At 39.2% G+C, this 16,521-nt stretch overlaps 1 protein-coding gene across 1 annotated transcript in view; it reads left to right on the top strand.

Moving 5' to 3' along the window:
* Positions 1–14,354, top strand: part of HEATR5B (HEAT repeat containing 5B) — an 81,405-nt gene extending 67,051 nt beyond the window's left edge. The window contains exons 30-36 of the mRNA XM_084792536.1: positions 802–929; positions 2,570–2,714; positions 4,290–4,556; positions 6,376–6,600; positions 10,138–10,289; positions 11,658–11,871; positions 13,477–14,354. Coding sequence (XP_084648662.1) covers positions 802–929; positions 2,570–2,714; positions 4,290–4,556; positions 6,376–6,600; positions 10,138–10,289; positions 11,658–11,871; positions 13,477–13,781 — 1,436 coding nt within the window. The 3' untranslated portion in view covers positions 13,782–14,354. The remainder of the gene's footprint in view (positions 1–801; positions 930–2,569; positions 2,715–4,289; positions 4,557–6,375; positions 6,601–10,137; positions 10,290–11,657; positions 11,872–13,476) is intronic.
* Positions 14,355–16,521: the final 2,167 nt, after the last annotated feature.

The following is a 16,521-nucleotide window of genomic DNA, read 5'->3' as shown; positions in this document are numbered from 1 at the left end:
GAGGCCTTGGCCTGCACACAGTGGGTGCTTGCTTTGACAAGTGTTGTGTGTAGCTTGAGATTTAAAACCCTTGTGTGGGCACTGGAGGGATGGCTCAGTGGGTGAGAGCACCTACTGCTCTAACAGGGGACCTAAGTTCATTCCCAGCCCCCACGTGAGGTGGGCTCCCAACTGCCGCAACTCCAGCTCTAGTGCCTCTGACATCAGGCCTGGACTCTGCAGGCATGTGCATCACATGAGCAAGCCCACACACAGATAACTAAACCCTAAAAAAGTATGCACACAAAACTGTTGGGCAACTCCTTAATAAAAGTAGTAAAATAGTTATATATTTATTCTTAATGTACATCATTATTATTATTATTATTATTATTATTATTATTATTATTATTTTGTTGTTGTTGTTGTTGTTTTTGAGACAAGGTTTCTCTGTGTAGCCTTGGCTCTCCTAGAACTCACTCTGTAGACCAGGCTGGCCTCAAACTCAAAGATCTACCTGCCTCTGCCTCCTGAGTGCTAGGACTAAAGGTGTGCACCACCACCACCCAGCTAATGTACTCTGTATTTTTCCAGTTATAGAAATTGAAAAGTGATCATCTTCATAACATATCTAATTTGAAAACTAAAATAATTGCAATGCTACAACACTATGTTGTGTTTATCTACTTAGCCTAGAAAACATTTTAAACACTGTGGTATTAATAAATATATAATAACCTGGGGAAAATAGATAATAGTATTGTATCAAAGCAACACAGTGTTTTGTGTTGAATCCCCGTGTTTTTGGTTTGTGCGTTCCAGGTGTGAGTATCCAGTTCCTTTGTTCTCCTCGCCCTGAGGAGCCAATTGAGCACGTTACAGCATGCCTGCAGGCCTTGCACACCTTACTGGGTTCTCCTTATGCACGAGTCCACATCGCAGAAGACCAGGTACAGTGTGTTTCTATAATGGACAATTGTGTTCTTTGTTTTAATCATATCGACCTTGGAAATAAACACTGTGGGTTGCTAACAAGATTATGTAACAAATGCCAATGGAAGAGGTTTTGTCTCTGCTGGCTCTGGGATGACTACACAGAGCTAGACTGCAGCATAGCACCATGCCTTCTTAGCCTCATAGCTGTGGCACTAATGAGTGTGGAGGTGGGGACACCAGCACTGTGATGCAAACGTAAAGGACACCTCGTCAGAAGAGAGGGTGTTTGAATCAGATCTTACAGACGGATTGCCAGAGGGATGAGTTTCCTTCTGAGAAAGAACAACACAAACACAAAAACTAGGATTCATGAGAATGTGACAAGTTTAAAGGTACTACAGTCACTTACTGTGGCTGGTGTAAAACAAATAGAGGTCGTCAGATGGGGCTGGGCAATCCTCTGCAGATTTCTTTATGACAAACAAAGGGATTTGAATTGTATCCTGAAAGTGAAAGTAAATGATTAAAAATGTTTAAATAGGAGAATGATTAATTTTGTTTGGGAAAAATTGAGGCAAAGGATGTAACTCAGTGATAGCATAGTTAGATAGAGAGATACAGAGATGATAGAGAGATAGACGATAGATAGACAGATATGATTAGATAGATAGATAGATAGATAGATAGATAGATAGATAGATAGATAGATACGTAGGTAGGTAGGTTGGTGGGGAAGGATTACAGAATCAGCCCTGTGGAGCTTGGATTATGAGACATGAGAAGGGAAGCATAGAGGCCAGTTATGAGGTTCTATACCTAATTTCCCAAAGAATAGAAGTCTAGAAAACTTGAATAAAGATGAAAAGATGACAATATGGAAGGGAAGAACACTACAGAAACATACGGGGTTACATTGAGGGCACAGGAGGTCTTTAAGTGCTTTAAGTAAGGGAGTCTAGAGCACTCAGATACAGTGAGGAGAGTGGCTTGACTGGAGAGGCACAGGTCTTTGATCAATCCCTGGAAGTCTACTCGGATAAGAGAAGGACACATGAGGAAAAATGGAACAGCCTTGGATTTATTTTAATTTTTTATTTTATTTTATTTGTATTTCTGGGGATTGGATTCAGAGCCAGCACTTTTCTTACTGAGCAGCACCTGAGCTGTAGAGGTTCTCTATCTTAGAGAAGAAGGGAGAAAAGTTTTAGCTGAATAAGTTCACTCTTCTATTTTTTAATTTGAGGTGTGCTCACTGTATCAGTTAGGTGAGGAAAATGATACAGACTTACGATCAAAGTTTGTAATAGTTGCTGAGGTGAGAGCACTCAGTTTAGCACCCAATTACTCAGTTTAGCTTTGGAATTGTGGACTTCGGTGACACCGAACTCCAGCAATATCAATAGACCAAGTGTCTTATTCCAGTAGGCGAATAATAATATCTGAATATAAAACTTATTTAAATTTAAGTATTTAAATACTATTTGTTGCTTGAAAATCTTATAGGGTAAAAAGTGTGACCTCTCTCAATTTTTGTTATCTAGTCCTGTATATTAAATTTTAGGTACAAAATTATTTTTGTATGTATATTTTCTCAGATTTTAATAATACACATCTATCTTTCCAAGCCGAAATTAACTAAGCATATTTATAATAGCTGATTGGTGTTGAGTTGCTGAGTGTCCTGCACCGCCTGCTACTGACCTGGAACCCACCCTCCATCCAGCTGCTGGTCACTGGAGTTGTGCAGCAGATTGTGAGGGCTGCTCAGGACTATCTACAGGAAAAGAGAAGCGCCTTAAGTAAGCACTGAGTTGGCACTAACTTGAAGCAAACCTTGTTCCCCAACATTTAGAGTTGGTGTGTGTGTGTGCTTTGCCTGCATGCATGTCTCTGTACTGCATGCATGCCTGGAGCTCACAGAGGCCGGAAGAGGACACTGGAACCCTAGAACTGGAGTTACAGATGGCTATAAGCTGCCATGTAGGTTCCTGTAAGAGTAACTTTAAGTACCTAAAGTCATTGTCATCTTGGAGGCATACTGCCTCTGTCTGCCAACCTAGCCCTGGAAGCTTCTAGCCTCCATACCATCTAATCTAGCCCTAGAATGTTTTCAGTCTCTGAGACTTAATGTTGAATAAACTTACCCTTTCTCTCTCATTCTCTCTTTTTTTTTTTTTTTCCTGAACTCTGGCTGGCTGCTTCAACTCAGCTGTTCTGGCTTAAACTCCTCTCCAAGCTGACTGATTCAATCTGACTTCTCTCAATTTCTCACTGAATTGCTCTGTTTGGCCTCATACTAACTCTAGCAATCTGTTCTAATCTTCTGCCTCCTTCTCATTCTCCGGCTCGTTCTATCTTCACCTGTGTTGAACTTGTTCTCTCTTTAACCTGTCTTTGTAAGACTCTCCTAGTAAAATGTCCTCTCTCTCTCCCCCTCCCTCTCTACCTCCTTTTCTCCCTCCCTCCAAGATGCTTCCCTTAAGTTACCTCCTCTTTCTTTCTGTTCTTATGAGAGTTGGTCATATAATATTCTATCATATCTTTCTCTGGTTCATCACTTTGTCTGCCTCTCAATTAGACATCACTTTCAAATATGGCCACTTCCTTCTCCCAACTAACTTTACTTCATTATTTGGGATTTAAGGTCTGTACTAAGTTCATGTCTATATTCTAGTCAGAGGGATTAAAGGTCTGTACTAAGGTCATGTCTGTATTCTAGACAGAGGGATTACAGGTGTGTGCTAAGGGCATGTGTGTATTCCAGCCAGAGTAGCCATATTGCTGGATTAAAGTCCCTCCACAGGTGCCAGGAATCAAGCCAAGTCCTCTGGAAGAGCAGCCAGTGCTATTAACCACTGAGCTATCTCTCCAGTGCTATACTCTTAGTTTTATAATAATAGGACCAAGATGTTTTATAAATCAGGCATGATGGGGCATACCTGTAATCTCAGAATTCAGGAGGTAGAAACAAGATGAAAAAACTCAATGTTCATTTTCCACCATATTACAAATTCAAGGTCAGCTTGGCTTAGAGACCTGTCTCAAAAAAATAAATAAATAAAAATAAAAAAGAAATTGTTAGTTCTGTACTTCTTCTATTCAAAGGTGTTAATTTTATATGGTTCAACCTAGCATATTTGTTATTCTTATTTTGGAATATAAACCTAATAAAAATGCCTAGTAATGATTTCCGAGGTGAAATGGACTGCCCATGGCCTTCAAGGAGGGTTTCTCCAGCTATGGCATTGTACCAAGAACATATGGCACCAGTTACATATTTACTTATAAATCCTTTAGAAATAGTTTTGAACATACTTATTATTTTATATACATTTTTTTGCTGGAAATTTCATCAGATTATATCTTTTCCTAAGATGAAGAGGATTTGGAAAAAGAGTCCTGTCCTACATTAGGAGAAGGAGGTGAAAGCGGTGGCCTCATTCCTGGAAAGTCTCTTGTGTTTGCCACTATGGAGCTGTTGATGTTCATTTTAGTACGGCATATGCCACACCTGAGTACCAAGATGTCCGACTCTCCAAGTCACATTGCTACGAAAACTCGCCTGTCAGAAGAAAGTGCTCGTTTGGTGGCAGCCACGGTGACCATTCTCTCTGATTTGCCATCCCTCTGTTCACCTGCTGGTATGGTATTGATCAGTATTTGGGAGTGTGTTATATGACAGTAGACAAAGATGTGTTTTCTTTGGATTTTAACAGTATTTTAAAAAATGAAAATCCCAAATCGTTTACCAGTAAAGAAAACGTAAGAGCCAGATGCTGGGGTGAAAACTGCTAGCTCTGAGAGGCAGAGAAAGCACCCAGCTGACCTTCCTACTCTGCTCAGGTCTCAGAGGAAAACACCCAAAAAACTCACAAGCTCAAAGCCAAAATCTTGCTAGTTCACCTGACAGCCAGGAGGAAAAGCCAAAAAACTAAACGTCAGAGAGCTTGCTCGCTCAAAGCCTAAAAGCCAACTTGTTATGCAAGCTGTCTTAAATACCCTTCAATTTAAAGTCCCCCTACTCTTTAATCTTTAATTTCTGGCTCCACCTCCTGACCTAGGTCAGGTGTACAGGTCTGTGTACAGAAAGCTCTTAGATTAAAGGTGTGTGCTAGGATTCAACCACACCAAACAAGAGACAGGTTTTTACAGTTCACAATCTTGGGCTACACAATGGGATCAAATATCTTGCAACAGTGTTCTCCTTTCTTACATTTCAGCTGCTAAATGAGATGTTTTTTAAAGGGTTAGTTTGCCTTTAAGATCCAGGGAAAGACTAAAGTTTCTAAACCTAACAACCTAGGGTAGACTTGCTAGAAATGTGTCAGAGAGAGAGAGCCAGGCTGTACCTCAGTGCTGGAGAGCTGGTCCAGCATATGCAAGGTCCTCTTCTTGTTTTGATCCTCAACACCATAAAACAAAACAAACTCTGCATATTGAGAGAAGACACGAAGTCAACAGATGGACATGGGAGGAATGACTGAACTCCTGTCTTATAATCTGGTTCCCATTTGTGAGTGTTATTGAAAAATTAAAATATACCTGAAGAAAGTGACAGTCGACCCTAAGGAGCAGTGAAAAGAATTGTGGTTAATAATGATAATAGCTGTGTACAGAGACAGAAGAACTGTTGCATGGAATAGACCTTCCCTCAGTTTTAAAGTACGAATAGTACCAGAAGGCATGCAGTGCCTTTCAGCCCAAGCAGACTTTTCTGGCTCTTCCCTGACAAGTGTGACCCAGTGACTTCTCCATCATGGTCACTTCCTCAGAGCTGGCCTTGAGGGCAGGCTCAGCTACAGATTCTAGGATGCTTTAATTCCACATGTGCTTGCTCTGTACTTTCTTTTCCTGACTTTAGTTGACTTTTGCATCCTGAAAGGTTGGTGACTTATCTTTGAATTACTGTACAGTTCACCAGGCTACTCAAAGCATATGGTTAGTGTCCTACTGCTTTTCTGCCTTCCATTCTCATTTCTATTAGAAGGGCTATATCAAATAGGTAGCACTGGAAGTCATAAAAATAAGATTCAATTGGAATAAAAAAGAAAACGTCACTTCTATTTTTAAAACATTGATTTATAAGGGTAGTTAAACAGTAAATTTTGAATAAAACCAAGAAATAGTATTAAGTCATAGTTGGCCAGGTATGGTGAGGCTGAGGCACGAGTGCTTGAGCCCAGGAGTGTGGAATCAGCCTGTGCAAAATGATGACACCTCATCAGAGGGAAAGGAAAACACAATCAACTGTTTAAAAATAATGTGTGTGGTGTGTGTGTGCATGTGTCTGTGCACGTGTGCATGCGTGTGTCTGGTGTGTGTGTGTGTGTGTGTGTGTGTGTGTGTGTGTGTGTGTGTGAGAGAGAGAGAGAGAGAGAGAGAGAGAGAGAGAGAGAGATGGAAACAGCTATCGTGGGAATTGTTGGCATTACAAAATAACCTGATTTGTTTTTATTTCAGGATGTATGACAATCCTTCCCACAATTCTGTTCTTAATTGCAAGAATATTGAAAGACACAGCTATAAAGTCCGCAGACAACCAAGTTCCTCCTCCAGTCACTGCAGCTCTTCAGGGCATAAAAAATATTGTGACACTTTCAATGGCCAAAACTGAGGAAACTCAGAAGCAGTGGACAGCCCTAATCCGGAGCACTCTTGCCTGCATCCTGGAATATTCTCAACCAGGTAGTCTGTCCAAGTTTTCAAAGGTTTAATTTCTTAAGATGTCTGTTCCTTAATAAATTATTACTTAATAACCTGCAGGTTGTATAGCAGGAGACTGCTATACAACACTAAATCAACCTGTGTTTTTATCACAGCTTCAGGTTGAAATATAACTACTTCCTCCTGGATTGTGGGCTCTAAAACCTCCTTTTCTTAGTGCTTATTTGCATGTTGGTAGGTTAAAAAAAGACAATATATACCCAGAATTGACATGTATGTGTGTATGTATATATATACATATATATGTTTACTTGACGCTTTTTTTCTTTTGACCACTCTCCGTTTGGAATTCTCTGTCTCTCCCTCTTGCCCTTTATTTTCCTCTTCGTTGTTGTTGTTGTTGTTGCTGCTGCTGCTGCTGCTGCTGCTGCTGTTGAAGCAGGATCTTGTCATGTAGCCCAGGCTAACTTCAAACTCATGATCATCCCATCTCAGCCTCTAGATTCCTGGGATTACAGAAATATACCATTATGTCTGGCTATGTTTTTCAATAAAAATAACAAAATAGGAGCTGGGCATGGTAGTGCATGCCTTCCACCTTATCAGAGGCAGGGCATGTGGGTCTCTGTGAGTTCAAGGCCACCCAAGTCTCCATAGTGAGTTTCAGGCCAGCCAGGACCAATATAGTGAGACCCTATCTCCAAAGAATAAGTAATAAAATAGGAGACAAAATACTGATGCCTATTCAAATGTATCCCAAATATAACAACAATCTTTATATTGAAATATTTTATCCTATGTCTGAAATATCCTATGTATAGAAATAAGCAATTTCTTATGTTAATATGTATCAGTTAATAAGTATAGTTATCTATGTTTGTACATGTATTATATTGAGTAAGATAAGTAGGTATGAACAACAGATGGTATTTGTTTATATTCTTGATTTACTTAAGTACTTTTATATAATAAAATCTCATTCTTTTATTTCGTCAATCAATTTGCCAGTCTGTCAATGGACTTTTTTTTTTTTTATGATTTTTAATTTTCCCCCATTACAAACATGGTTGTGATGAACATCCTTAAAATTCTTCAGGTATTTTTAAGGCACGTATATAGAACTGAGGATACATATTTTTACACTAATTTTATCAGGCAATGCCAAATTGCTGTCCACTGTGACTTTATGAATTTATGTTTCCATCAGCAGCATCTGATAATTTCATTTCCATGCATCTTCAGCCATGCTGTTTTATGATAGATAAAGTACTGTCACATGGTTTTAATTTGCATTGTATTGTCTTGGTGAATATAAACATTTATGTATATTTTTAATTCAGGGGAAGTACTTATTCATAGTTTTTGACCACTTTTCTTCTATGTTTAACTTTTCCCTCTTAAATTTTATTTCTTTTTTTAAAGAAAATGTGATAACTCTAAAAACAGAATAACAAGAAAAGATTTGCCACATTTTTAAAAAACATTTTCACAACCAGGCATTGAAGCTCACGTCTGTAATCCTAACTCTTAGAAGGTGAAGACAAGATCACCGTGGAGGTCTTGTCCAGTTTGAGCGACATATCAAGCTCCAGGCTGACGTGATGAAGTGATGGGGAAGGCCGTGAGGATATTTTTACAGTGCTCATATAACAAAGGGAGTAGGGTCCCTGCTTAACACAAGACAAGTTATATCATAGGGATTTCCAGCCTGGAAATGTTTTTTATTTAAGGACTTAAGTTTGTTTGTTTTGCTTTTTTTGTTTCGAGACAGGGTTTCTCTGTGTAGCCTTGGCAGCCCTGGGCTTGCTTAGTAGACCAGGCTGGGCTCTTACGTAACTCCTTCCACCTGCCTCTGCCCCCTCAGAGCTAGGATTAAAGGCGTGCACCACTGCACTCGGCTAAGAATTGAGCTCTTATATTTAAAAAGTGTGTATGTATTTATGCTCACACATGGGAACAATGGGTTCATGGGAACAATGAACCCCTTTAAAATTATTCTAATACATTCTTTTTTTTTTTTTTCATTTTTAGAGCCTTTGATTTTGAAATACATTTCAAACTTTTGTAAGATGTTCAGGAATACATTTGTGGAGTCCAGTATGGCCTTGCCCTCGCTCTTGCCTCAGATGTCATAGGACCCTCTGTAAATTCACATCATTATTGTTACTCATCTTAATTAACTTTACTGAACCACTTGAGAATATTTTGACATCTTTGTGATGTTTAATTCCTAAATACTTCATAGATATCCTAAGAACAAAGTCATTTCTTAAATAACCACAAAGGAATTACCAATTTAGGAATTTAACCCTGATGCAGTGCTGTTGTTCATGTGGAGACCTCAGAAGTTGTCTTAATAATGACTTTTTCTTTGTATTATTGTCATGTTGCTTTAGCCTCTTTTAATCTGGAGTGTTTCCATAGCCTTTGCCTGTTGTGATGTTCATAGTTTTTGTATTTTGGTTTGGTATGCTGCTTTTCAGGACAGGTATATTCTAGGTAGGCCTTGGCCTTAAGGATTGTTCTGTTTCTGTGTCTATTGCCGCCCCACCCCCTCACCCCCAGCCTGAGCTGGGATTATGTGTGCGCAACCGAGCACATTCATGTTTTTGAATACTACAGGAGATCTACTCAGTAGAATGTTCTCTAATTTATAATTGGCTAATTTCTGCCTCAGTTTAACATATATTCAGTTTATACCTTTTGGGCAGGAATATTACATAAGTAATGTATATATTTCTCAGACTATCATGTAAGACAACATATAATATTGCTTTGTCCTACGTCAAGAATCTCTTGCCCAGGCCTGGTAGCACTTACCTTTAGTTCAAGCACTCAAGAGACAGAGGCAAGTGCCATCCTGGTTCACGTAATATCAAGACAGACAGCCAAGCCTGTGTATCTCAAAAAACCAAAAATAAAAATAAAGAAAGAAAACCTCCTTTTTTAAGACACAGTTGTGCTTTGTAGCCCACACAGGCTTGATGTCACTCTTGTAGCCCAGGCTGCGCTCAAATTTGTGTCAGTAATCCTGCCTCCACCTCCCATGTGCTTGGATTATAGCTATGCACCACCATGCCAAATCTTAACTTTATTTACAATGTCAAGATGGCACCTGGCCTAATTCCATATTATAATGCTGAATTTCTTCTTTCTATAATAGTCAAGTGGTCTGCAGAGAGATCCTTTGAGACTATCTTTTTTAAAAAAAATTTTATTAATTTATTCTTGTTACATCTCAATGGTTATCCCATCCCTTGTATCCTCCCATTCTTCCCTCCCTCCCCTTTTCCCCTTATTCCCCTCCCCTGTGACTGTTCCTGAGGGGGACCTCCTCCCCCTGTATATGTCTTTGAGACTATCTTAATCGTCTGCTTCCTGTCAGACACAACAATTTAAAAGTGTGCCTGAAGCATTAATTCCTGCCACAGTTCCACAGTGAGAATTTTGTAATCTGTGTTTTTTGGGTTGAGACATATTCGAGGTAAACACTGAAAGAGTGCTGTTCACATCTGTAACTCCCAAATCTCCCTGCCTTGCTTACCTTTTGTTTCATAGATGATTCTGTGCCTGCACCTGATGAAGTGAGCACGCTTACAGCTATTGCACTCTTTCTGTGGTCTGCCAGCAGTGAAATAATAGGAGTGCAGTCCCTACAGAACGGCTGCATGAACAGATTTAAAAGTGCTCTGAATTCATGTGACCCGTGGGTGAGTTACCTTGCAGCAGCCGACTGCGTCAGTTTTCAGATTAGCTCACTAAGATGTGATGAAGCATGGAACAAAAACATTTGTTTGCAGTACACCTTCAATGTTTACATCTTGTCTATTTGTTATTGTGTGCGTATGCATGATGTTTGTATTTGAGCGCGCACTTTGTGTGCCACCACAGCACTCTTACTTGCCTGTCTGGCAAGGCTGTAGTATGGCTTTTAAATGGAAAAACTGTTAAAGAACACTGTATGTCAGCACTCAGAGTGACATTTATAGATGCTCCCACAAGCCAAGATTCTCTAATGAATGAAATATTTTATTTACCTGACTTTACATGGGTTTTGTTTTTCAGTATTTACTTCAGTGATACCAAGGATGTTAAAGGATAAATTTACATTTTTGCATCTTTGTTTTAATTTCTTGTTTGTTTTTTGAGACAGGGTTTCTCTGTGTAACCCTGGGTGTACTGAAACTCACTCTGTACACCAGGCTGGCCTTGAACTCACAGAGATCCGCCTGTGAGTTCTGGGGTTAAAGTCATGTGCCACTGTCATTATTGCATCTTTTACTGAACATATTTTATTAGTTTATTTTGTCAAGTCCAAGATAAGGCCTCTCAAGCACAATGCAGCAGGAAAGAAAATGAGTGAAGAGCACCCAGGCCCCCAGCTGAGCGTCCTTAAAGGCCTGCATTTTTAAGATGCTCTCCACACCCTTCTGTGTGCAGAGTAATGTGCTCTGCTTTTGTCCACACCCCTTCGACTTTTTCCCTTCTTAACAAAACTGCTAATATTGTGGTGGCATGGCTTCCCCTGCCTTTAGTCAGAGCACTCAGGAGCAGAGACAAGCCTATCTCTGCAAGTTTGAAACTAGCTTGGTATACATGGTGAGGTCCAGGCTAGCTGGAGCTATAGAGTGAGAACCTGCCTCAAAAACAAAGCAAAACAACAACAACAAAGCCCAGTTAATATAAAGTTTTTCTAATCTAAGTATAGCCAATGGGAGTTTCCTTTGTAGACCTAGAAATTAATATAAAGAGTTGTTTCCAATAGTATATTTTTGTAGCTTTATTTCAGGTCAGTGCTTTGTTAGTCTCACTTCAGTCAATTAAAGTTAGAGAGACAGTTATACACTAAAGGAAGAATTGAAAAGAAATCAGACTTCCTAGTTTTTGGCTTTCCCCACATGGTAGAAAGATTTGTTATGTAAGCATGGTGGTTTTGGTGACTTATATATAAGGAATTCTTTAATCTCCAGTTTTCTTTAGTTAGCATTACATTTCATTGTTCTCCTCTTGAGTAGCTATTGGGGTGCAATGTGGTTAAGATCTGCCACGTGCACCAAAAAAATCTCTCTCTTCCATAGGTTCAAGCCAAATGCTACCAGCTTCTCCTCTCAGTCTTCCAGCATTCCAATCGTGCCCTTTCCACGCCCTACATCCACTCATTAGCTCCACTAGTGGTTGAAAAGCTAAAGGCTGTGGAAAGAAACAGACCAGCCAGCAGCACTGAACTGTCGGCTGTCCAGGAAGGAGTGAAAGTTCTTGAAACACTGGTTGCTCTCGGCGAAGAGCAGAACAGTAAGTGTTTTCTTATTAAAAGCTACTAGTCCAAAATGAAGATGTGTATTATTTATGAATCTTAATGTTAAACACAGGCTTTGCAACAGTGAGTTTCTCAAGAGCAATTACCATCTGAATACATAATGCATCTGCTCATGTTTCTTACATACAGTAGTATTGGGTTTGGTTATATTTATTTTTTATGAGTGAGAAGTCACAGTGAATTACTTGGGCATTTTAACACCCTGATTTTGTTTTTAATTTTCTAGGAATATGTTTTTAAAAACTAGGAACAGTACAGATATTTAATGGAATTTTAAAAATAAAATAATGAATTATATAAGCCTTATGATATAAGCATGGAGTGGAAGCACCACACATCATAAGATACCTCGGGGCTTGATACTTGATTTTTTTTTTTTTTTTTTTTTTGCCTTATGAAACGGCATAATGCATTATGCAGCTTTGTTTATAGTTAATAGGTACAGACTAAAATTTGGTTTTTAATTGTTATAGAAAGGCTAACATTTTCAACAAATACCTTATGATTGAACACTAAACAGCTCCTGATTTTCCGGGTTCTCTTCTCTAAGCCGGGGATGGGCTCAGAAGCCCAGGGTGGCTGAGGGCTCCCCTGTGTGTGCAAGCCCTGGGCTCCATGCTAAGCACAGGGGTGGGGTCTCATCTCTGTCTGCATGGTAAGCTCAATTGTAAATCTGGACGTCTTTTAAAGAATAGAAAGTCGAGACAGGTCAAATCTGTAATACTGAAGAACAGTAAGATCAGTGCTAGCATTACAAAGTAAATAAGCTTAAGTCCTATTTATTTATAGAGTTTAGGTTAGTAAAATAAAGTACAAATATAGTTACATCATACTTTGTACCCACATAACACACTAATCTGTTGCTTCCTGTAACAGTTTCCTCCTAAGAGTCCTCTCGTCCTCATGTCTCTTTTCTGATATTACCTCATTTGTCCCTGCTGGAGATGGAGCCCATGGTTTCGCGCATGCTAAGCACGAGATCTGCCACAATTCAAACCTAAAGCTTTACCCTCCTACAGTAACTTAACTATATAAAATTTTTTGAAAAATCTAAAAGATGTTCCTGTCAAATGACACTAACTCATTAATTCATTATTTATTTGTTAGTGTATGTAATCCTATTTATTAGCAAGTGATTTTTACCATTTTTACTGCTGTGAATTGAGATTAAACCCAGGTACATGCTAGGCAAGAGCCTCACACACTCTACCTTAGTTTGGCATAGCATCTAGTCTTTAAGTTTTAAATTTAAAAATACAACTGCTTGTTCTATCTCTCAGCAGTCTTTTTATAATGTAAAACATTAAAACCATGTTTATTATTGGCATATTGTACCAATACTGCAAATTGATCTGATTTGAGGATGGAAATTATGGCTCTTTACTGATGTTTTACACCGTTACTCTTTGAAAGGGAGTCATTTAACTCAGGGACATGGGTGGAGCCTTGTTTGCTATTAAGCTGTACTTCCACAAGAACATACACAATACTCTTGCATATTATATAATATATTGTTATTGTTAAGAATGTCAAGCCACAGTCTCCCCCATCAGGCCAATCCTCACTGTCGTCTCTTACAGGAGTCCAGTTACTCGCTCTTTTAGTGCCCACTTTGATCTCTTACCTGCTGGATGAAAATTCTTTTGCCTCAGCAAGTTCGCTCTCCAAAGATCTTCATGAGTTTGCACTCCAGAACTTAATGCATATTGGACCTCTATACCCACATGCTTTCAAGACGGTAATGGGGGCGGCTCCCGAACTGAAAGTGCGCCTGGAAACTGCTGTTCGAGCAAGCCAAGCAAGCAAAGCTAAAGCAGCTGCCAAGCAGCCAGCCCCTGCTACACATTCTGCACCAACAATTAAGCTAAAAACAAGCTTTTTTTAGTGTGCTTGTTCACTTATTTGTATTTATATTTCATGTAGCTAGTGACAACCCCTGTGTCATTCCAGACTATGGATTGTTTAATATGTGTACAGGACTTATAATGCTTGGAAGTTGATTAAGTGAAGTAGTGTTTACACCTCTTACTGATTTTTAAAAATCATGTGGTAAATATATTTTCTTTTTATCTAATGATATTTCTTTTTTGTTGATTTTGTTGTTGTTATTACTATTTGGGGTTCTCCTTTTGGTTTTTGGTACTGCTGTTTGGATCTAGAGCCTTGCTCATTGTAAGCATGCATTCTACTGTAATATATGTCTTTAGACTCTAATTAACTTATTTTTTTTAAAGTCCAACCCATGGTCTTTTAAATTTAAATGCTAAGAACATAATTGTATCATGTAGTTGGGCAGCCTTTGGATATTATCAGGAAAAAAATGGGTCAAACTTTAGCATTTCTCATGAAAAGTTCACTGAAAAGCAAGCAGATTGTAAAATTTGAAGTAATTCAAGTAACAGAAAAATCTTTGTTTTATGGCAGATATATATGAATAAAATCCCATTTTCTAACCGTTTTATCATATATCCTTATCTTTCTAATAGGCCTTTAACTTCCACATTAAATGCCTAAATTATGCTCTGTGTATATCTCTATTGTTAAGTAAATTGAAATCCTCATCAAAAGATCCACTAAAGCGTTTCGAATGTGGCATGCTCTTTTACTTCTTTTTTTAAAGATTTATTTATTATATATACAGTGCTCTGCCTGCATGCCAGAAGAGGGCCTTAGATCTCATTATAGATGGTTGTGAGCCACCATGTGGTTGCTGGGAATTGAACTCAGGACCTCTGAAAGAACAGTCAGTGCTCTTAACCTCTGAGCCATCTCTCTAGTCCTCTTTTACTTATTTTTAATAGCTAAAATTTGTCCTGCTTTATGTTTTGTGTAATTACAGAGCCTCAGGTTCTGACTGTGGTAGTTAGTTTCATTCATCAAATATTTATTGGGGCCTGCTGCAGATAAGGCATCAAGCTAAGTGATTGAGGACACACAGAGAGAGTTACAGGTTGGTCTCTTTTGCAATGGGAATTTACCATTCAAAACAGGTAACTCGTTCTGTGAATGCTTGACACCCCAGTCAGCAAGTTTTAATCACTGGTTTTACCAGACCACGTAGTTTAGGCTCCACCAACAAAGACATGACTTTTCTGAACATGGAAATATGTGATGCTATTTCAAATATTCCCTCTCCTAGGTGCACTCATTAGCCTGTCTTGGTCTTTTAGATGCCTCAGAAAGGTACTTTGTCTCACTGGTTGACTTTTCTTTCTACAGGGTTGATTTCAATTTCAGACTCGGGTCTCTAATATTTTTCTCCTTGCTTTTTGTTTTTACTTTTGGTAAAGTTCTCCCAAAATTATTTCTCGTGTCATGTAATTTCAGTGATTGGAAGCATCTTAGTCAGGCTGGGACGTTTTCAGCGGTGGATAACTTCCCTAGCATGTGCAAGGTCCCGGGCTCAGCCTCCACTACTGAGAAAATAGTGTGCAATTTAGTGGCTCTAGCGTATTCACAGCAGTTGTCACCCCAGTCGCACATTTTCATCACTTCAGAGCTCTAACCCTGTTCCCTTTGGCTGTTTTATCAGTCTCCTCCTCCCCCTCCAGTCTTAGGCTGCGGCCTCAAATCTGCCTTCTGTCTGCATGTTCATACTGTGGACATCCGTCAAATGGAGTCATGCGTTCTTTCCTCACTAGTTTCTAGACTCTTATGTTTTCAAGGTTCCTCCATACTGTAGCATGAGTCACTGTGCCATCCATTTTAATGGCTGAATACTGCTCTGTCATATGTACACATTTCTTTATCCATTCATCCCCTGACAGGCATTCAGGCCGTTTCTGCTTCCTCCCTGTTCTAAGTCATGATGCTCATCCTCCTCCCCTCTTTATATGTTACTATACCCTGATACATACTCTAACATCTTATAAGTCATGATGCTCTGAACAGTTATGTACAGAGTTTTCTGTGAACATAGTTTTTGAGACAGGGTCTCATACTATACACGAGGCTGGCCCCTAACTCAGGAGTGCTCGGATTATAGGCGTGCATCACAAACGTATTTTAACATCTCATCAGTATCTAGCCAGGAGTGGAATTACTGGCTTAAATAATAACCCTATCTTTAACATTTTTAAAACCTGCCAAGCTCCCCTGATATTATTTTTGTACACATGCATTTGTGCACATGACCTTTTCATTACATCTATTTATGCAGATCCTTGTTTTCACCCTGGCTATTTTTTGCTGTTCTTGGTACCTCCCTGGATTTTCAGAATAGGACATGCCATGTGTTCTTTCCCATCCCCCTTCCTTCTTTCCCTGTTAGTATACACCTATCCATTCCGTAACCTCTTCTAAGCTACTGTCAGCCATTACTCTTCTGGCATTGTAGCTGTAAATTAAAATCTCATTAAAGAATTAGGGATGGTAGCGGCTGGAGAGATGGCTCCGCAGTTAAGAGCACTGTCTGCTGTTCCAGAGGTCCTGAGTTCAATTCCCAGCATAGCATGTAGCATTTAGTCTGATAAGCAGTTTTTACATGTATGTCAATGACAGTGTGCATATATATTAAGTATGATGGAGTACAGAAGTTTAATTATGGCAGATCATCGCTGTTAAGAGCTGCTGGCTTTGAAGGCACTCAGTTGGTAAAGTGCGTGTCTACAATATTGGGGACCTGA

This window comes from Acomys minous (genome assembly GCF_964271855.1).
Source record: "Acomys minous genome assembly, chromosome: 8".
NCBI classification, from domain to species: Eukaryota; Metazoa; Chordata; class Mammalia; order Rodentia; family Muridae; genus Acomys; species Acomys minous.
This window is presented reverse-complemented; position numbering and strand designations above follow the sequence as displayed.